The following is a 23321-nucleotide window of genomic DNA, read 5'->3' on the forward strand; positions in this document are numbered from 1 at the left end:
GACAGCAGAAAATGGGGCCAGAAACAGGACTGAGAACAAGGGTACAATGCACATCCAATGGGCCCACCCAGTAGACAAGCTGCATAAAAGCATAGGTTCAAACCTCATTCAAGCGCCAGGACTTCAAACAGGCACACCTACAGCACAATTCAGGCAGAGTAATACCCTAGACTGGGGTTATGATAGTCATCCTGGGCTTATGGGCAGAAGGTATGGGTGGAGGTTCCATACAAGGCTGCTCAAAGTCATTAAGGTGGCCTTGATGCACTCAAAGCCCAGGCACCTGGCTGATGGCATGTGCCCCTTAAAGCTAAATGGGGTAATGCCACCTTCAAAGTACTTAGTGCTGTTTCTATATTTTGAGACAAAATAGAATTTGGATAGCATGGGATTGCCTGCAAACCTGCTTTGCAGCTGTTGCAATAGTTCAAATACTTGGACTCTTGTCCAGTGTAAAGCCTTCTCCACATGCTTGGCTGAATTTGAGAACTTTCTGAAGGCAATTAGATTCATAAATTGGAGGTGAGCCAGGTTTCACTTCTCTGAAGATGCCTGTGGGGTTCACTCGGTGGAAAACATAGTTCTTTAGACTGTAAATACAAATTTTTTCTTCCCTAAGTTAGGTTTGTTCTTCTACCATTAAAGTCAGTGTTTTTCTTTAGTTAGTAATAGCGTAGTATGTAGTGTGTATGGATGCTCTGTTGTTTTCCTCTTTTTAATCATCCACATCTGTTAACTGGGAGGCTGGAGCGCTCAGCAAGCATTTACTGAAGTGATTAAGTATGTTGCATTGTTGGGTTTTTTTAGTTACTGAAATAAAATGTGGACACTTAGTTTGGATGTTTGTACAGAGCTTATTGCGTGATTTTTTTTTTCCAGATCTGTTCAACATAATACTAAGGATTTTCACAAAAAGAAATTAAGAAAATGTGCCTGACATGCTTGAGCCAGATCTTTCCTACTTTTAGAATACTTGATTCCTGCCTTGCTGTGGGCTGTTAAATAGCTTTCAGCAATTTATTTAAGCTTTATCTAAAGTGTATCAAAGCAGCATTCGTGTGGGTGCCCTTAAGATCAACCTTCATATCTCTGTAATAGCCATGCTTTCAAATACTTCTGGGGTATTACAAAAACAGCTCTGAGGGACAAGAATGCAACAGTAGAGAGAAAATCTTGACCTGACCGCCATGATAGCTACATTAGGCTTGTCAGAAGACTCAAATCTGCTTAGTAACCAGTGATGTCATAGTCAAGATGGCAGTAGTCACAGCATGATTTCTTGGCCAGTGTCCTGTTCACACACCTGCTTGATGGTACTATGTTCCTTGGAAGTTTTTATTCGTGCATGGAGATGAAGCCTGTTTGGAAATGCCTCGTCACCCTCTCTCATGCCAAACAGTGAAGATTCTGAACGTGTGGGCACACAAGTAATAAAACCCCAATGTTGTCTTTAGGTAGAGTTGTCTCTACGTGTTTTCCCAGACTTTCAAGCTATTACTGCCATACCCCATGTTAACTTTCCTAGTTCAACGCTTTGCAAAGGAACAAGGTCTGATATAAGGCATTGAGAGCTCTCTCATTCTTGAGCTCTAGCTTATCTAGTCTAATCTGCTAAAACGCTGAATAGCTATTGAATAATAGCATCAATCTGTTTACGAGGATTTTCTTCTTGCAAAACTTTAAAAGTAGATTTGTGCTCAGATTCCTTTAGAATATAAAGATTGCTACTGAGTTAAGAAGCAGTATCTGGTTCTCCTGTTGAGGTTTGTCCTAGAAATTCAGATCCAGAAAAAAACATCAAGCCACTAAGAAGTGACAGAATAACTGGATGCTCTATCAGAACTTCAGCTATAACATATTGATTCTGGAGATGAACAGGAAGCACTAATCTATAAGAATCACTTTTCTTCTATCTCACATGCCTGTGATTTAATCATTGCATTTCTTGAATGAATAATTCTGACTTACAGGCCTGGATTTTTCTGATTGCAAATGCCTTTAATTAATACATAGTATACACAGGTATGACTGCATATGTATAACTATTTAATATGGTTAACTTAATTATTAATTACATGACATAGCATAATACAATATATGGTTATTGTAATAAATTATGCGTTTTATTATAGATATGTATACTGAATGTGTATGATTTATACATGGGTAATACATTATACTGAGCAAGGAAATAAAACTGCTGTACTCAGTGCACTGTTGCCATATTTAGTATAGCTGCACATATTGTGTTTATGCAAAGGAGCCAGTATTTATATCTGCATAATGGTAAGTAAATTCCTATACCTTTAATATTCATGTCAAGGAAATGTGAGGCATTAGCTCTAGTGAAAGAAACTTTATCTGCAGGCAAGCAGTGCTCACACTCTGCTTTGCTCCTGTGCCGGAGTGTGAGCTTGGGAAGAACAGCCTTTAATAGGAGCACATCCATCTGCTATAACTTACTGGATTTCTTAGAGATCTTTCTTTTTTCTGTCATAGACTACATACTGTGATAGTGAACTGTGAAGGTGTGACCCATGAAATCAATCTCTTTCAAAATCAACAAAGCACGTTAGTTGGGCACAACTTCTAATTTAGACTAAAACAAAGTGGGACTTACAACAAAGTTTAAAATATAAAAAGAGCTGAGAAAACCTGATAATTTTCTTTAGCATTCAGCCTGAATGAGGTACTCATTACCTTTTTGAGAAGGACTGTTTTCTGGGGAGGTGAAGTTTGACCTTTAGAAAACTTTCTCAGGCTCTCAGGCTTCCCACATCTTCTGTCCTCTCTGCAAATAGTCACATTCCTGAGACAGATACTGCTTTTATTATTAAACTTTATTATTACCACAAAGACAACTGGTCAGAAGCATTTCAGCTCAACATTTTTTGTTAAAAATCAGTCACTTTTTCAAATTATCATTTGCAAAAATACTTTTTTTAGAAGTTCTGCTTTTTTTGGGGTTTTTTTTTTTTTTTTGGCTTTTGGGTTTTTTGGGGGTTGGTTTAGTTTTGGGTTTTGTTGGGTTATTTTTCTGTTTGTTTGGTTGGTTGGTTAAATACACAAAATTGTCTCTTCCTGAAGCTTTTCAGTTCGAGCGTGGTTCTGGTTAAGAGATAGCTGAAAAACATCAAAGAACAGCCAACATCATGGGCTGGGATCACCGAGGTTCAAGTCCCCGATTTCAGGGTCTACTTTAGATACCAAGGTACCCACAGGGAGTGGACTGGAAGAGAACACCGAGACCTCACTGTCTGCTTTGTCTCTGGCAGTCTGGGTGCTACTATTGAGGGAAGGGTTGGCTGGTGCTACTGTTGACTGAGGAAAGAAGCGACTGTCAGAAGCACCAATTGTTGGACGATTCCTCCATCCCTCTACTGACCCTCTCAGCCCAGTTCTCTATCCTGTTGTGTTTCTATCCCTTGTATTTCTTACAGTCTTTCTTATAGCAAGCTTAACTTTTATGTGTGTCTTCATCCTTTGGGTGGTAGCAAAATCAATTTTAACTTTACTGCAGAGAAGTCTGAATCTTTACTGCATCTTTGTCTGAACTGAATCAATCATAGTAGGTTTCCCATACCCCAGGCTATAAAAGCCTCTGTGGCCTAGATTCTCAGGCCTGGATAGCTTCATACTTAGTACACATGCTTTCATGGATCTCACTTTTGAGCATTTTACTACTGGCTTAAAGCTGTCAGAATTCTGTCATAGAAAGAGATATGACTGTTAAAGGAATAAAATTTACCTAAATCTCCAGCATCAAACCCACAATACTCTGATTTTTAAATATAAATGCCATTTTTAAATTAACAAATTGATTTCACAGCAGTTAATGCTAATCCAGTAGGCAAGTCATAACTAAAACTCTCTGAAATTGGAAGTATAATTAGGGGTAAGGTCAAACTACAGATCAGCTGTGATCACTATACCTACCAGAATCAGTATTTCACTGTGTACAGGAAAAGAGTACACATGGTAAACTGTGCCTGCAAATTAAGTTAAGGAAAGAAAGATACAAAATGGAGTATTTACTGCTGGTGATAAACTACTAGTCATTTGAGTAAATTCTGGGTGAAATCTTGTTAAAGACAGTGTACTTGTTAAAGACAGTGAGTAGATTTACTGGGCAAAAGAAACAACTGAAAATCTGTTACCCATTTTACTGCATTTATTCATTTCATAAATACGCAGTGCAAGATGGAGTACTAGTTTGGAAGATTCTGCTTAAATCTGAATATATTTTGTGTTGTTTTCTTCATTTTGTCTCACATGTGGGGTAAGACTTTTATAGAATGAAGAGCTTCTTGTGGCATTCAGAAGTGACCAAAATAAAGAAAGCAAGCAATCTTTCCCTGCTTCTCCTGCTGCTTCTGGCTGAACATCCATGCAAATTCCTGTTCCCAACCCTGGTTCTCAACTTACATGCAGTAAGCCAAATGTTCTTAGTTACTTGGTAGAAAACTAGTGCAGCAGAAATGGACAGAATAACTCTGCCAGTTTACTGAGCTCACATGAAAGAGCATGGACAGAATAGTACTGCTAGAAAATCTCATTTCTAGGCTTTGATTTCACAGCAATTGAGGCCAAACTAAGTGCTGACTATCATGTCTTGCCCATCTGCTGCACCTGGGTGTCAGTTCCTGTCCTTACCTTCTACCTGACTGATCTTGCTCTGAGTCTTCAGGTGCTAAGTCTTTGGGAAACTACGTGTTTTGTTGAATTAGTTTTTCTGCCAGCTTAGTACAGCCCCTGCTCCCAAATCTCAGTGAGGTTGCCAATGTAATGGTGGTAGTGCACATGAAATGTTTTAGGGCAGTGGGGACAAGCAATGGAACAGCTTTTTTTTCCCAGGATACTGGACCTGTCTTCAGGATGTGTGCTCATTAAACTGTATGAATATTTTTGCTATTATTTTTCTAAATTGAAAATAAAAGGTTTACTGAAGGCACAGTTTCCTTTTGAGTAGAAAGTGCATGAATCCCCTACAAGTGATTCCTCTGCCAGCACAGGATCTATTTCCTGCAGAAAGAGAAGGTAAAAGGTAATTTAGCTTCAAAAAGGTAATTTAGATTCTCCTCTTATTTAAATGAAACTAGAAGTTTATTGGGATCCTGAATACCTACTTCTGAGATATGACCCAGATGTCTTATATGTATCTGTGTGTTATTCTTGTTTAACAGCCGAAAACAATTAAAAGCCATTGTAGCCATGCTCTCTCCAGAGTCACTTTATGCACAAGGTAGAAGAAAACACTAGGGCTACCTGTAATTCTCACTTTTGAGAATTTTGCCTAGTCTGCAATGGCCCTAGTCCTGACAATACTCTTTCTATTTCATGGTGCTTCCACATTGCCCAGTGGAAGAACAAGGCAACTGTATGTGCAGATCTTAATTTGTCTAGAAAATTTTTGCTCGCTAGTTTCAGACAAAGTGTAATGGTTTTGGTTAACTGATTGAGACTTTCAATAATGAAGAAAACAGTAACGAGTGGTGTCCCTCAGGGATCGGTATTGGAACTGGTCTTGTTCAACATCTTTGTCGGTGACATGGACAGTGGGATTGAGTGTGACCTCAACAAGTGTGCTCTATTCTATAACTTTATGACACCAAGCTGTGTGGTTCAGTTGATACACTGGAGGAAAGGAATGCCATCCAGAGGGACCTTGACACGCTTGTGAGGTGGGCTCATGCCAACCTGATGAAGTTTAACCATGTCAAGGGCAAGGTCCTACCCCTGGATCGGGGCAATCCCAGGCACAGATACAGATTGGACAGAGAAGAGATTCAGAGCAGTCCCGTGGAGAAGGACGTGGGGGTATTGGTTGATGAGAAACTTAACACGAGCCAGCAGTGTGTGCTCGCAGCCCAGAAAGCCAACTGTATCCTGGGCTGCATCAAAAGGAGCATGACCAGCAGGTCGAAGGAGGTGATCCTGCCCCTCTACTCTGCTATCGTGAGACCTCACTTGGAGTATTGTGTGCAGTTCTGGTGTCCTCAACATAAAAGGACATAGAACTGTTGGAACAAGTCCAGAGGAGGGCCACAAGGATGATCAGGGGGCTGGAGCTCCTCTCAGATGAAGATAGGCTGAGAAAGTTGGGGCTGTTCAGCCTGGAGAAGAGAAGGCTGCGTGGAGACCTCATAGCAGCCTTCCAGTATCTGAAGGGGGCCTATAAGAATGCTGGAGAGGGACTCCTTACTAGGGTAGTGATATGACAAGGGGTAATGGGTTAAAACTTAAACAGAGGAAGTTTAGGTTAGATATAAGGAAGAAGTTCTTTACTGTGAGGGTGTTGAGGCACTGGAGTGGGTTGCCCAAGGAAGTTGGGAATGCTCCATCCCTGGTGATGTTCAAGGCTGGGTTGGACAGAGCCTTGGGTGACAAGGTTTAGTGGGAGGTGTCCCTGCCTATGGCAGGGAGGTTGGAACTAGATGATCTTAAGGTCCTTTTCAACCCTAACTATTCTGTAATTCTAGGAGGGAGACACAACCAGATTTTCCACTGACAGGAAAACTGATGGAAGAGTTATCCTACTTTGATTGATAATTTAAGCATCAGAAACCAGTGTAAAACACTGGTATCTGATATTCATCCAAATTTAGTATTGTGGGGACAAAAATAAAAATTCCCCAAGTAAGAGTAAGTATAGATTTTGATTCCAACAATTAATTGATTGTATATTTTCTATCTTATGATTAAAACAACGAATTTATTTGCAGGTTCAGTATTTGAAATGTGACATGGGAATCTGGGTAGAGCAGATTAAAGTTTTTATTTTATATATGATAATTTTTTTAAAGTTTTTCCTGTCACCCTTTGCTTTTCAGCAAGTGCTTTTGGACATGGAAATGTTCAAGTTCTGAAATTTCACCTACAAGAATAGCTTTCTAGATGCTGCGGCACAACAGTTTCATGAAGTGTAAGGAATTGCTTAAGACCTGAATTATTCTTAACTGCAGAAGCAAAAAGAAAAAGAAAAAGGAAAGTACTGACAATAATTTCTATATCCTGGAGAGCATCATGCATCTCTTTCAGGTCCTGTTAGTGCTGAAGGTCAGAGAATGTAGGAACATATAAATATTGAAATGATAAATTAGTCTTACTCTAGACAAACATTCACATTAGTTCTGCACAAGATGTTTGTAAAAAATATTTTTGCTAAAATGCTAAACATCATTAGCTAGGCACTCCGAGACCTGTTTAAGTCTGGTTTATATTCCACAGCGGAATGGACTTACAACTGAGACAGCTACAACCACTCTTGTCAAACATTTTCATTTGAGTGTAGGCATTGCTTATACTACATTCAAACTATGTGTTGGTTGCATGAATCCTGCATCAGACATGTCTGCATGTAGACATCATCTACAAAGGAAGCTGTAATTCTAGCGTAACGGTGTAATGCCATGCACTGTCAGCCTTGATCTCATACTTTTGGTCTTCATCTCCTGCTCCACAGGCATTACTCTACCATATTCTGCTATTCTGCATTCAGCATTTTTCTCCTCCACCTGTTTTCCTGCTTCATGCAGATATGTTACATAGGAATTACTCTATAGAAACAGAATTTTAATAATATCAGTGAAAATCAGTAAGATTTCAAACAGCAGACAGAGGAAACAGACCTATAGGAGTGCAAAAAATGGAGGGAGCTAACAGATGCAGCAATCTATGAAGCAGTTTCTTCATTCTGCTTGTAGGTGTCCTAGATTTCATGGGAACATTTAGGATCTTCAGAGAACTTCTAGGAGGTTTTGTTCTCCAGGTTCTTGCTACAGTCTGGAGATATTTGCTAGTAACAAATTCCAGCCAGTTGTAATAACTTTGGTCAACTATTTCTTATGAAATGTGCTTTGATCTGACTGTAAGATCTAGAGGGCATGTCCTAAACAGAAATAGTTTCTGCAGCAGCTTATGCAGAAGAGGTCTGTCCAATGAAGACGGTGGATAAGGGTTCAACAATGGTGGAGATGTGCCTCAGGGCATAGCACCCAACACCAAATGGAATTTGTGTCAAAGTTTGAATCCTGGTACATCAGTATCCTTAACCCAGTGAGAGCTCCAGAACCATACTCCCTTTTTCATCCTTTGCTTTCATGTCACTTTGTATTGCCAACTACAATTGGCATTTCTTGCAATACTTATGCTATTTATACATGTATTTGTCAATGTCATAATTCCTGAAGTCATACAAATTTTAAAATAGTAATTTACAATCTTTTGAGAGAAGAGTTTTAAGAAAACATCTGATTCCTCATTTAAGACTCATTTGAGGTTGTGTTATGCTACCAACTGTATTGGTAATTTTTTTGAAAGTTATGTGACTAATATTTAGCTGTCTGCATTTTATATGTAGTCAGACTAAAATGTTCCTTTTGCCTTAGTGGTCATGCAAAGATGCCTTCTTTACAGAACTGAATAGAAGAGGGAAATATCAGCACTTGTGACAGTGGGGCAATCCAACCCCACAAATGAACCAGAAAATATCTCTGATTTCCTTTCCAGATGAGCCCTCTTTTTTCCTCCTTTTGCTTCTAATAATTATCAGGGAAATATTAGCTGTTCTAACTGCTGTACGTAAGACAGTAAGTGAGCTTCAAAATTGTCTTATGGCTTGTTTGGATATGATCCTGGAGCTTGCATGGGATAAACTCAGAACTAATCCAGAGCTAACCCCTTTGAATTCTCAGAGGCATAATGATAGTGCAGAGTGGAGAAAACAGTCACCTGAATTTTGCTCAGGATACTTCAGGTTGCTGAAACTCAGCTGCTCTACAAAGCAGGTTAGCGGCCATGTGTCTGAAACAACAGTAGACACCAAACTGTGGACAAAATGGCCTTCAGGAGTATTCTCTTATATTCAAACGCTTCAAGGAAGGAAGCTGACGCTCAGTGAGCCACGTTGGGAAGATGGGACAAAAATACGAGAACTGTTAAAAGTCAGATTTTTTTAAATAGAAAACATATGTGGGGAAGAAATGGACAGAGATAGGGTGAAAAGAGGAAAATGTCACCCCAGAGAGGGAGTTTGAAGGTAAATGTATGTCTTGTTTATCAAAGAACAAATGTGAAGCACTGCCCAATGGCTTCACAGAGACAATGACAACGACCCATAGAATCATTAAAAAAATCAGTGTTTCTTTTGCTTATCTGTACTTTAGTAGCTCTGTTATCAGAAGTCCTGACAACTCTAACATCTACTGCTGTGGCATAGTTAAAAACTTTGATAGTCTAGAAATACTGGTGTGGTGGGCCACAGTCTTGAGTTTCAGATAGCTGTGTTAATTATAAGATACTGAGGAATGGGTATATAAATCTCTCTGATCTGATCTTTCAAAGACACAAAACACTGTATTCTGGTAGAGTAACAAGAAGCAAAACGTGTTGCTGGTTGTTATTTTGTGAAATAACATTGCAAGTAAGATTTTTTAAAAATCAGGATTAAATCCTTTAATACACTCCAAATATATCCCAGAATCTCCAAAGGAAATGAGACTTACGCAATCCTTCTGCCTTTGTGCGTCTGTCATGTTGTATGTGTCTCCACAACCACATCCTTTCTGTATCTTTTAGCTAGTTTGTTAGCTTGTTTCAGCCTTTTGGTGCAAATAGGACCTCAGGCAGATTAGTTTTCTACACTTTTCACAGATAGCCCTTTTCAGAGACAGCAAGAGATAAAAGATCTGATTTATTTAATGGCAAGTGGCTAAGAGGGAGAAGTGTGGGTCTTTACAGTCTTCGTTTTCCTTTACTTTTTGTCACTGTTTCACTCAGGCAAATCCTTCTTGCAAATCCTCATCTGTCCCAGGCATTAATTCTTAGCTGCATTTACTAGAAGCTTCCCCTGCACCTCCAGAATGATGTCACCCTTTCAGTTTGTCATCTGCTGACTAACGGTTCTACGTTCAGATCTGAAGTAGCTGGATGCCTTTTGCTCTTAACCATTTTTTTAAAGAAAAGGAAGCTTATTGTACTTTCTCTTTGCCCAGCCATCTGATTTTTCTGTTCTCCATACCTTCATTCTGTCCTCTATACTCCTTCTATTGACACCTTTTCGTCTATGTATGTGGCAGTGAATTATGACTTACTTCAGCAATTTCAGCCAAGCTTAATGTAAAAGCATAGATTTTCAAATGTTTTGCTCTCAGTCTTGTGAGAATTGAAAGAATTCTAATCTGAAAGAGTCCTAAATTCTAGCCTACAGTGAAGGAAAGGCAATGAGAACTTCCACCCTTCAGGCAATCCAAAATGCAGAGACCATCTGGGCAAATAACACATGCTGGTATGTCAGCATGTCTGTAACTCAGAACCAAGTTTAGCACAAGTAATCTCTCTCCAAGCAAGCGACCTGGGAAGGTAAATGTGACCTGGAAGGTAAGCTCGAGTACTGAATCCTGACAGGCAAAACAACAACAACAAATCAGAGGAACAGAGCACCCTGACCGTATCCCAGGACATCACAGGATAGTGTGCAAATCACTGTCGGAACATGAGACCCATCAACATGAGTCAATGAAGAGAGGCTTCAGGACCACCTGACAGGCACAGGAAGAGGCCATTGACTACAGCAGTGTGGGACTTATTACTGAATGCTGGGCAGAAGCATCTTGTGATTGCTTAACGGAGAGCTAAAGGTGCTGAAATGCAGGGGGCCCGCAATAGTTTTGGGGAGTGCAGTCATGGGAAAATAGATGGATAAGGGTAAAAAAGGGACTGGTCATATGTTAGCGGATGGATGGAAGTATTTTCTGGCCATGCTTTGTTCCTGTTGTGTCTGGATGGATGGATAGATGGATGGATGGATGGATGGATCGATCATGTGTGAATGCATGTGTAAGTCTGAGTACCAGCAACTAGAGTGGGACTGTACTCTAAGGGGACTGTATATCTAGGTGCCAGCAACCTGAAAGTCAAAGGAATCCAGTGGAGAGCTGCTGGATAAACCTGAGTGTCTAAGAAGGGAAGCGTATTATATATATATCTACACATTTTCCACTAATGGGCTTCCATCCTGATCAGTCATGGAGGGAACAGAATGGCGCTGTTTGTGCAAATGCTGTGATTTCTGTCTGTGTTGATCTGTATGGCCAGCAACGTGTACTTACATATTATGTATGTTTGTGTGCTTATTGGTTCTGCAGCTCCTCTACAGGCTCAGCCTCAACACAGGCAGGACCTGAGGAAATGGTTCTTCCAGTCTCTCCTCTTTCGGGCTAATGGCATTGGCAACCCCTGACAGATACAGATATTGATGTTATTAAACCCCTATGGTAGCCATGATGTGAAGCTGGTTTTCTTTTCTTTTTTTTTTTTTTCCAGTTATGTAAAAGGAATAGATGGCATTCTGGGCTGCAGGACTCAAGTTAGTATTTTCCAAAAACAAAAAAAATGATGGAACAGATTATCGTTAGTACCTTGCTACCTTATTTATGTAAAATATTTTCCCTTTAGAGTTCAAGAAAATCTAAGCTTTTAAAAAGTTTTTCTATTTTTTTGGTTGATTGGTTGGTTTGGGGATATTTTTCTGGTTGTTTTTTTTTTTCCTTTTTTTTCTGTTTGTTTGGTTTTGTTTGTTTTTTATATGTGATTAAATCAGTTTTAGTATAAGGAGAATTAATGATTCCTAACTGCATTTTCCTCCAACAGAATTTCATCAAAATAGTAATTTTCCTAAATTATCCTAACAGAAGCAATTTTTTCATAACACTTTGACACATTTTCAGCTAGCACTAATGGAGATAGAATTGTGATGCAACAACACAGGTCTTTTGGAGTCTGTGTCACAGAACAGCTAGAACTGACTGCTCCATAAGGGAAGATGAGGCATATGCTGAAAGTGGTCGTAGCTCAGGTAGAGACCTTGCTGTCCAGGACACTGTCCCACAGCACCTGAACTGAGCAAACAAAGCAGGGTGCTAGTAACAAGGTCTGTTGACAGTTTCAGACAAGGCAAAGCAGTCATTCATATCCAGTGTCTGTTGATGGAGTCTAGTCACAAACAGAGTCAGGACTGGTGGTAAGACTACAATGCAGGTCCTGAGTCCACCCAGGAGCCTAACTAACAGCAACATAGATCTAAAGTCCATCTGGTAGTACCAGAGACAGGACCACAGACAGGCACATCTGCGGATACATCAGGTGCTGAAACCCCAGGACTGATCTTTGATAGAGTTCTTGGCCTAACATAGAAACAGTGTGAGTGGAAGTTCCTGGTGAGGCTGCTTAGGGCAATTAACTGCTCTTGGTGCACTCAAGGCCCTGACAGTTTGCTACTTTTTTGCATCAAACTGATGGAAGGACTTAAAAGAACAACTTGAATCTAAAGAACTTGTCAGTACTGGCAGCTCCTCCATATTCATATACATGAATAGAACCTGCTTTTTAGCAATAGGTGAGGCTTCAAAGTTACATATCAAATTTAGAGGTGAACAGACCCTAATCATCCTTCTTTGTCTAGGTATACTCCTGTTGTGAGTAAAAATCATTTCTCTGAAAGCTTAATGTATTAGGCTGTTTAAAAATACCTGATAGAACTCATTTGATACTGGTATAGAACACATTTTAGATACACGGAAGAAATTCTTTACTTTGAGGGTGATGAGGCACTGGAACAGATTGCCCGAAGAAGTGGTAAATGCTCCATATATAATTACTTGGTTTGTTTTGACTTAATAAATAAGAGCCATTACCACCATCAGAAACGATGAAACAAAAGCAGACATCATTGTTGTATTTTAATCACCTAAATATTATGTTTACTTTTACATAGTGTTATCATTGTCTTGTAATTTTTTTTCATATATTTAGCTTGATTTCTCACCCTTTTGGGTTTCATTGTCACATGAAAGGAATGAGCAAGTTAAGGGCAGACTAACAAAGGAATCTTAAATCCCTGAGAAAATGTTACTGAGAAGAGGAAGTTCATCTAACACAGCTGCCAAGAATGAGGCAAATGAACATCTGCATTGGATTATAATGCTGCAGGAAAGCTAAAGTGATTCTGTGCTAAAAGAACCTTCTGTTAGTCTTACTTGGTTTTTTCCATTTCTCCTTTGTTTACACTTTCTTGGAGCCAAGGAAACACCAGTTTCTTTATTAGTACAACTACCATCCAGATGTGCAAACAAAGGCTTGTAAAATCCCTTTTTTATGTATGCTAGCATTGGGGCTAGTGTAAACAACAGGTATTTCTTGAGAAGTCACCTCTGTAAACACAAAATTTAATTGAAACAATCCCTGTGCTCTGCAGCAGTAGCTACTGTAGACAGGAATTGACTTATTCAGTGCCCTCTCTCCTTCTGTTTCTAGCACTTCTACAGGAAAGAAAATTCCTGAGTAACATAGCAGAAGCTCTATGATCAGCACGTAGCCTTGATCTGTGAAGGACTCCATCAATCTGCATAGAGTATCAATTGCATATTGGTCACACCCTACTAAATGCTCTTGGTTTTAAATTGAAAATGGAGGGGTTTTTCTGCTTTTTGCAGGTTCACCTGTGAGCCAAAAATCCAACCAAGATTTTTTCCTTTGCTGATGTATTGCCAGCTATCAAACTTGTCCCAAAGTAAACCCTTCACTACTCTTGTAAGATCCTACTTACAGACTGCTATCATCCCATACTACTGTCATTGCCATCACAGTTGTAACTGGTTGGTATGTACTGCCCAGGTTTTTTTGCAGTACTCAAGAAAATGTAGAAGCTGAGCACATAAGACTGAGGATGAAAGTCTGGAAAACTAACATTTTGTTGCTCTAGGTAGCAAAAGGAATTGTTAAGTAAGTCTTCTGGGGTTTATAGTTTTGTTTTGGGGTTTTTTTTGTTTTGGTTTTGTTTAATTTTGCTTTGTTTGTTTTGAACTGTTCTGGGCAATCTGAATCAAAAACTCAGAGAGGTTGAGAGAAACTACAAATAACTGCCATGCTTTATTTTTTGAAAATCCAAAATCTGAGATCTACTTCTCCTCCTTTCTCTTACAACTAACACTAAGAAACTTAGCTTTAGTATTTCTTGAGAATCTATCCTGAGGTTTTGTTTGATTGTTTGCTACATATCTCACTTTAAACTGGTATTTAATTTTTTAAAAGGTTGAAATTTCCTTCTATCTTGGAAGACAGAGAGAGAAATGCCTCTTCTCTATTCCTCTAGGTATTGCTCTACAATGCATACCTTTCATGCAAGATCCCAACGGATGTACAAAAATATATTTTTTCTTATATATTTTTTCTTGTTTGACTTCCTCTTTGCAAAGCATATAATTTAAAGGTTTTTTTTCTTTTCTTTCTGTTGCTTTTTTTTGTGTAACGTGTGCATCACAGAAGAGGGTTTTCCATAATTGTTGTGGAAGATCTGAGGTTTGTGGCTGCTCAGGCTGAAAAAGATGAAAAGAAAACATTGAAACCCTAGTTAAAAGGTTTCTAAATATGCTTCAGTGACGGTAAAAACAGAAGTGCTGTCAGCTGGCTTGGCTAGGAAATAATAATATGAAAAGGTTGGATTTTCTTGAAACGCCTTATAGGTGAGGGGTTAATGTTTGATGTCTTGAGATGTGGCTGACGGTGTTAATCTACTGGCACCCTATTTATACCACAGTAGCAGGTGCAACTGTATTTTAGGCTTATTTCACGTGTTCTGTTAATTCAGTCCTGTCATGTAAACACATGTGGAAACTTGAAGCATGTTAAATTAAAACTGATAGAAAGGAAACACTAAAAGTGAATGACAATGTTTGAGTTTTTTTTCCAATCTGACAGCTGACAGTTTCTAGAAAGCTTTAGGAATGTGCTCTGTGTGTGCCAAGGAGAAGTGCTTGTTGAAGTGCTCAGCATTCGTGGTATTGACTCATGCTCTTAAATGATTTGTATTTTGCTAAGCTTTAATTAATTAGCTACTACAATTTCCTATCCAGGTTGTCTGCCTTAGATTGTATTATATGGAAAGCTTAAAATGAGTGAGGATGGCCTAAGGAATAAAGGTTACTGGGGTTGGCTCTGAGGCCTGTGTTTGAGAAAAAACAAAGAAACATGAACAGTGTAGGTAACTGGCAGAGTTGTTGCACCATGGCTAAGGCCTTGTGTTCTGTAAACAGATGTGGTACATTCATGTAGACAGTCTAACTAGTGATAGATAGCAAAGATTCTGGGTGCACAAGTGACATTCTCCTTCTATTTTTTTTTTCTTTTTCTTATTTCTTTTTTTTTTTCTTTTTTTTTCCAGGAAATACTAGTTAATCTACTAAGAATTATCTCTATTTATAAGCTTTGATTTGAGCTCCGTGAATTTTGCTAGCAGTGTTGAGCAATCCTTGCTGGTGTGTCAGAAGGCACGTATTTGTTTAAGTTGTGGAGCAGGGATTTTTTGTTTCAAATCGATTTTTGTAAAGCTTTATTGGATGTGTTTATGTGCCAAACAACTCTTCCTAAAATAAAAGCAATGAAAAAAAAGTTGGACTTACAACATGTGAATCATGCAGTTGCTCATAGTTTGCCCACATCTTGTTTTTAAAAGGTATAACTAACAGTATTTTAAATTTGGGAAAAATTGTCAAGCACATGGGTAATGTGTTTATTTCTGTCTTGTAACTGTGGGTGGTTGCTATCCTGTAACAGTCATAGGCAGCATAAACACATTTTCAATTCTGCTAGTATTGTGTGTTTCCTTTTTGTGGTACTTAAACGCCTAGCTTTTGTTTTCCCCTGCTCCCTTAATTAGCAGGCTCCCTTAATTAGCAGGCTCACTGGCAGGGTTGTAGCCATAGCAGTCCCAGGACCAAGGCTTCATGTTCTGTACAGAGGTGTGTAGTCATGTCTACATGTAGACAGTCTAACAAGTATAGCCAGTGGAGAAACTTAATGTTGAAATCTGATGTTGAAACCAGTCAGCAAGTTTGGTTTTTAACTTCTGCTGCCTTGTTCTGCCCTAACAGGCATTCCAGAATTCTCACCAGAAAGTGATCAGAAGAAGAAAAATCGCAATTGATAATGGAAGTATAGGTAATATGGAAAGCAGAACTTACTGTATTTCGAGAAGAGAGGGGGAGAAGTTCACAAAATGGCATGAAAGTAGTCTGCCACTTGGAAAGCATTTTCCAAAAATACACTGGTGAAGCAGAAACAGACATACTTGGATAAGAGTGAAGAATGCATTTATTTGCTAAAATGTGATGCCAGACTAAGGTGGTCCTGTACTGCCCTTAAATTTTAAAGTTCTTCGACAGATGATAATCTCAAAGAAAATTATTCTTGAAGAAAAAAAATCCATTCTGTAAACTGAAAAGTGAAACAAAAGACATAAAAATTGGCATTTTTATTTAAAGTGGTTTCTGCTTTGAAAGTGTTTATTTATTTACATCCATTTAATCTTAATAATAGATGGTATGGACTTTTTCTTTTTTCTTTTTTATTTCTTAAATAATTTGCCAACTGACTGCCAACTGAGCTACTGGGTAACAGAAATTTGAAAAGGAAAGAGAAATCTATTTCGAAGATCTTTGTGACACTGCTGCTCTGTGTTGGCAAATGAAGTTACCTCCCTGTAACATGGAGTGTTGATACTTCAGAAGTGAAGTTTGGTTTTCATCAGGAATATATATTCTACAGAACAAGTATGATTAGATCAGCCTGCCAGCAAACGTAGCCATCATGCTGAAATCATCATACACAGTGGACTTGCTTGACTGACAGTTTTCCAATGACAGATAGTGAGAACTCTGTGTGTTAAACTTCATGAGATCAGAAACTTCTGTTCTTCCACCTCTATTATTTCAGATTAATATGTGATGGCTTTTTTTTTTTTTTTTTTTTTTCTGAATAAATCTTAGTTTTAGTTTTTATCTTAGCTTCCTTTTTTTGTGTCATGGATTTTGTTTAAAAATTTTTAAAGTCCTAAACTCAAAAGCAAATATGTCTTAGGGGAGAGGAAGAAGAAACAGCATGAATATAGTATTCCTACCAGTAAAGGACTCCAGATGTTGACAACTTGCTGTAAGACCTCATGGCCAACACCAAAGTGAAATCGCTTCTGGCGGTCATCTAGTCTAGCCTTCCTTTTCAAGCAGGAGTAGGCTTCCCAGAACTGTGTCTATCAGGGCGGCTTTTGAGTATATCCAAGGATGGATATTCAACAGCCACCTTGTCCATTTTGTGACAATGCCTCAAAGTATGTGCTGATGTTCAGAGGGAACCTCCTGTGTTTCAGTCTTTGTCCATTGCCTTTTGTCCTACCACTGGGCTCCACTGAAAAGAGGCTGGCTTCATCCTCTTTGTATCCTCCTTTCAAAGATTGATATACATTGATAAGATCCTTCTCTGGGCTTTCTGTTTTCCAGGCTGAACAGTCTTAACTCTCAGCTCTCCCTGCAGGAGAGTTGCTCCTGTCCTGTAATCATCTTTGTGTCTCTTCATTGAACTTTCTCCACTATGTCCTGGGTAGCCCAGAACTGGGCCACAGGACTCCAGGCATGACCTCACCATGCTGAGCAGAGGGGGAGGAGCACTTCTGTCAACCTGCTGTCAACAGGAATAATCTGTAAGCCATCCCACTGTGACTCCAACAAGATTGTAGGCCTGCAGCTGCACACAGATCTCAAATTCATTATGTTTATTCCCTATGCTATGTACATTAGTGCACATGCACTTCAGAGAGGCACCCCAGAAACCTGCTTTGCCAGCAAGGGTCTGGGTTTTTCTAATAATGTTCCGTTGCTTACATGCAGATGCTGGAGATCATCCTGCTTAAGCCTGCTTTTGCAGATTTTGTTTTTCCTTTCTGCTTCCCAACTGGCTTCCAGAGGTCTTCTTAGCTTTGTCCTCACCTCTTCCCAACTTCCTGTCCCAGGCTTTTCATGCAGTCTTATTCTCATTTTTGCATGCTTTTCTCTGTAGTCTTCATCCATCCTCCCACTAGTCTGGTTGCCCTCCTACCTGTCTGTGTGCCCAACAAACCTGGTCTCTTTGCTTACTACAAAAGAGAGAGGCAGGAGAAATCCCAATTACACAAAAAATTCTCTCTTATTACTGAGCTTATGAGAGTTCCATGAAAATGTCACCTTGACCCTGGTCAACCTGGTCAAGGTTGTGTTTCTCCTCAGAGAAAATACAGAGAACATTGCTATGTCACTCAAAAGATTGGGATGTGCAGTCATCCTAACCATTAATATGTCAATCATTATGCAGTCATGATTCCCTCACCTCCACCAAAGATCGAAAGTGAAATACTAGAACACAGAAACTCTGAGAACACAAAACTCTGAGAAAGGCTAAAGAGACATCCAGAGGTGCGGCATGGTTGCATTACAAGAATGACCAAGTAAGTTCACACTCAGTACAGAAATCAGACAAGGGATTTCAGAAAGCTTCTGAAATCACGAAGAGCATAGAGAAAACAGAATGAACAGTGAATAGGTGATCCCTATTCACTACAAGAACATGGAGGCATCAAAGAACCCCAGGACCAAAATCAAAATCAAAGAAGCAGAGACTTCTTTATGACGGGCATAACTGAGCAGTGGATCTCCTTGTCAGAGGATATTGTGAATGCCTAGAAGTCTAGGCAAAAGAGGAAACTTTTATTCTTTTTTTAGCATGGTTCCTAACTGACTCAGGCTTTTGTGCATACTGCTTCTCTAACACTATTTTTGCAGAAGAAAATCTTCTGGTTCTTAAGTTCTAAGATTATAGAGCCTAGAAATGTGGAGCTAAGAAAATTGTGTTGTAGTCAGGAGGAAAAAAAACCCAACATCTTAACACAGAGATGATCAGAAATAGAAGAACACCCAGCCATATGAACAAGAACTGCAACAGCAGAATTGTAGTCTGCATTTCAAGTCTTAAGGAATGCAATCAGTTGATGGAGCTGAGACAAGTAAGCAAAACTTCTGCCTGGAAAATGGAGATTTTTAACCAGCAGGAAAACTGCAACTTAGTTGAAGGCAGCTGGAGAGAGTACTGAAGAAAAGCGCTATGTCCTAATTCAAAGAGATCTTGCTGAGTTTGAAAAGGCAGGAAGAAACAAACAGCAAGGTTAAAACTGAGTGAATGTGTACAAATATCACTGCCCTTGTGGGGAGCAAGATAGACATAAATAGATATAGCAGATATAGAGAGCCTGTTAATATTCCATAATTCTTAAGACTACAAATGAACACTAGAAACTTAAGAAATCTCAAGGCCCTGCAGGAGCAGGGGTAATAAACTGTTTGTATTTACAGATTCCTCCACTACTGTCCATTTAAAACTAATGGAATGCAGAGGTCAAGAACATGCTTTGCCTTTCTTTCCTTTATCCAGTAGCTCTAAAAATACTCAGCATTGGTCAGACATCCATATTAAAATATCCAGCAGAAACTAAGGGCTCTCTCAGCAGCATTTAACTCAGATCATCTACATGAACAGTAAATTACCTGTGAGAGAAGGAGAGGTGCTTCCTTTTTTCTACGGGTTTTCTAAAATCAGAGGAAAAATTCATCAAATGGTAAGCAATGGAAGAAATGTAATTTTGAAATTAAATCTTTGCAGCTTATGTTGTAAAAATAATCCTTATCCAAATAGCCATCTAAATTTTATAGATCTCTGGAGTATAATCATACATTTATCTCTTAAATATGCTAGACATATATTTTGGCCATATGCACCAGATAAAAACTATAGTGCAGCAGAAGGCATTATGCAGGTATACATCTGATATTTTGTGCACAGAGAGATAGAAGGATTACTATTGAAAGAAGGAACTGAGTTAAAAAATAGTTTGACAAGGACTAATAATGGCTCTTGGTACCTACTGCTAAAGATTACCTGAAAAAAAAAAAAAAGGAAAAAGTGAACCAGTCTTGTATATACAGACATTTTACAAGAATGCTTGAAAAAACAAGGAGAACATAAATCTAACATCCTAGAAAAAGGCTTAAAATAAATGGTTCTGGTATATGATTTGCACAAATGTTGCAAACACTTCCTATCAGCAGCATTGCTGGTTTTGGTAACAATGGAGAAACTTTACGGAGAGACAAAGAGCTGACAGCCTCATGTAGAAAAGGTGAATAGTGAAATTTTTTTCAGCCCTGATATAGTATTATGGAGCAGAAAAAAGGTCCTCTAAAGAACCTTTCAAAGTGTGCATTTATAATAAGAAACTTGATTGAACAATAATTCAGTTTCTTGCTTCCTTGTCATTAAGCAGAAGGTGGATAGCTAATAATGCTGGTCTATGGCTCAGTTAAAAATGTACCTGAAGAGAACTGAGCTGTTGTGGTTTCTAACTTAAAAGGGGAGTCTGGGGCAGAATCAAGATTCTAGCTTTTAAAGCCCTAGCCTCAGTATTTCCTTACTTGATGAAATAACAACAAAAATAACAAAACCCAATGCAAAAAAAAAACTAAGTAAAACCAGGTTTAGTTTTTAATCTCCTAAAGCGATCTTCAGCACCTTCCAGCCTAGATCTACCAAGAGAACACTGTTATCTTTCCATATGCAATGCTTTCCAGGCTCCCTTCTGTCCCACTCAAAAAGTGACAATTGCAGTCTTTGTTAAAAATCGCGTGACTTAAGAATTGTCTGATTGATCTCAACCTTACTTTTCCAAAAATTCTTCCTTAAGCAAGAATTGGCTTTGAAGGACATGTGGAAAAAAAGGCTTTTCATGAAGTTAGGAGGGAGGGGTGAAATAACATTTAGAATGGAAACTATTAGAAACCCTTAGCTACAGGATGTCTATAGCAGACTCATATATGTACAGCTGCTGAGGTAGATAAACACTCTTAACCTACATACAGGGTATAACTCTTTATAGATAGGAGTATTAGAGAAAAATTGTCAGAAAAAAAGGGTGTGGCTCAAAATGTCTCTGTAGGTGACAGAAAATCTATGAGACAGTATGGCTTCCCGGTGTATGCTGCAATTTAATTGTGACTGCTCTGTCCTGCTTCTATCCTAAAACTTTCTTCTGTAGAATTTTGGTTAAAACAGTCAGAGGAATGTCTTATTCTATATAAGAATGCAAGAATGCATATCGTTGGCTATATAATGCTGGATGGAAGGATGTTGGAGGTCGTGTTTTATTGGATTGAAGGTTATGAGTGGGCGGGGGGAAAGAGGAAGCTGGAGTAGCTATGCTACTGTTAGAGCACACAGTAGTTAAAGACAAGACTGGATAATAACAATGTTGGGGTGATGTGCAGCAGTAAGGGTTGTCCATCAATAAATAAAGTAGGAAGTTTTCGGCAGTGGTCTGACAGGAAAGTCTACACGGAGTCAGATTTCAGAGCTGGAGCACTGAATTGCAGTGAGTCACACAGAGAGCCTGAGAGCTGCCTTTGTTCCACTTGTGTCTGAACGTTGGAGGAGAAACAGCAGGCTCAAGTTTTTATTAACTTCTTATTTTTCTAAGCATAAAACTCATGTGCACTGAACTTTTTCCTCACTGGAGGTCTTTCAACTGACTTTCAAAAAATGCTCCCATGGTAAGAACTCTCACTTCTAAATTTTACTTTTTCTTTTTTACCCTTGTGCTTCTGTACTGCACTTTGGTCTCATTATTTTCCATGCCTTACCCCCCTTTATTTTTTGGCACACCTGCTCCAGGCATGCCTGGTGGACCTGGGACTTGCTGCTATTGCTCTCTGGTTTGTCAATCCATACTGGTTCAGCAGCTCAGATCATAGAAGGTAAGACTTCTCCAAATCATGAATATAACTTGAGAGTAAGGGTTAATTTTAAGATAATCTTTCCTAATATGGAAAGAAACTCTTCATTTCAGATCTTAATTTTCTCTGCTGCTTACTGTTCTTTGTTTCATATAGGGAAGCAGCTCCAAGTTAAGAATTTAAACTGCCATTCATTCTGGAAAAGGTTAAAAAATACGTTGTTTCCCCAGCGGTAAGGCAGCCTATCAAATCTGCTATCTCAGTTTCGTAATAATCAACAGAATGTATTTTAAAAAAATTAAGACTACTGAATGGGTTTGGGTGTATCACATCAGAGAAAGGTAGCAGAGAACGATTATGATAGATGTATATGTCACTTTGGAGATATCAGGAATGTATGAATGCAAAGACATAGATGTGGTGCTTTCTCCTGTGCATAGAGGTTTCTTCTGGTGTTTGAGCAAATCGTGATTTTCAGATTTCTTGAGTTAAACGTTTAGTTTAACCAGCCTAGCCTTTCTAGATTTTCAGTGGGAAGTCTTTCTGTAATTGCAGATCATGTGTTCTTGTAACAAAGCCAAATCCCTCAGCATCTCTGGAACACATAGCCTCAAATTTAACTTAAGAGAGAGAACATTGATTTAAAAGTTTACATGTAATTTTGAGAAAAGTCAGAAAGCTTCATTTATCACTTTTCCATTATGAGCAATGATACCTACATCAAAAAGAGGGTTTTTTACTATCTTACAAAAAATGGTCTGAATTTGTTATGTAAATGACTCTGAGATAAGTATGTGGTAGGACCATTAGAAATTATTGAAGGGAAGTGATAATGCACATGAAGACTTTAATGTTACTCGGACTGTTTTTTTCCTTTTTAACTGACACTGCCATACAATATATGGTTCATCTACGAGTCAAAGCTCTAGGTATTCATTGCAGTAGGAGAAAAAGATTAGTTATCACTAACAAGTGCTGCAAGTGCAGATGAAACATATAATGCAGTACTACAGATTATTAATTAAGGCACCAAACTGGAAACAGATATAATAACGAGGAAAACTTTAACGTATGTCTGAATAGTGACAGAAATACAATATATATACGCTGGAGATAAATCTGTTGCATTAGGCAAAACTGTTTTTCTCGAGCTGATGAATGACAGTGCAGAGAGTGAGATCTGGACAGGAAAGAACCAAATTTTGGCACATAAAAGTTAATAAGCAGAAGCTCATTAAAACTTCAAGCACAGTGATAGAACAAATATTTACTTGACACAGTTTCTTTTTTGGTAGATTTATGCCAGTTTCTATTACTGGAAGCTTTGGTCCTGTAAATATCCAGCCCTGTGAATGTCAGATCAGAAGTCAGAAGTAAGAAAGATAACCCTACTGCTACAGGACAGTTTCTTTCTGTGCAATATATTATTACTGCTGGAAGGACTCCTAAATTTACCATGGATGAAGACCAAGTGGGGTTATGTAAGTCTCCTTAGAAGACTGGAAACTTGGAGACTGTTCTGGCAATATGTTCCTGCATGATTGTCCTACTCATTCCCTACTCATTTGTCTGTTAATATAAAAGTTGTTCTTCCCGAATGTTTACTTTTTTTTTTTTCTTTTTAAACATGTGATTTTTAAGTGCCTGACTTTATAGGGTTCTCGTGTTTTCTATTCCACAACA

At 38.7% G+C, this 23321-nt stretch overlaps 1 protein-coding gene across 1 annotated transcript in view; it reads left to right on the forward strand.

Annotated features, from left to right (window-relative positions):
* Nucleotides 1-18299: 18299 nt before the first annotated feature.
* The window catches only part of COL15A1 (collagen type XV alpha 1 chain), a gene marked incomplete at both ends in the record, with an annotated part of 112733 nt that continues 107711 nt past the window's right edge, over nt 18300-23321 (forward strand). The window contains 2 exons of the mRNA XM_080609659.1: nt 18300-18307; nt 21577-21659. Of these exons, the coding sequence (XP_080465785.1) occupies nt 18300-18307; nt 21577-21659 (91 nt within the window). The remainder of the gene's footprint in view (nt 18308-21576; nt 21660-23321) is intronic.

This window comes from Psittacula echo, assembly GCF_963264785.1.
Source record: "Psittacula echo genome assembly, chromosome: 2".
NCBI lineage: Eukaryota > Metazoa > Chordata > Aves > Psittaciformes > Psittacidae > Psittacula > Psittacula echo.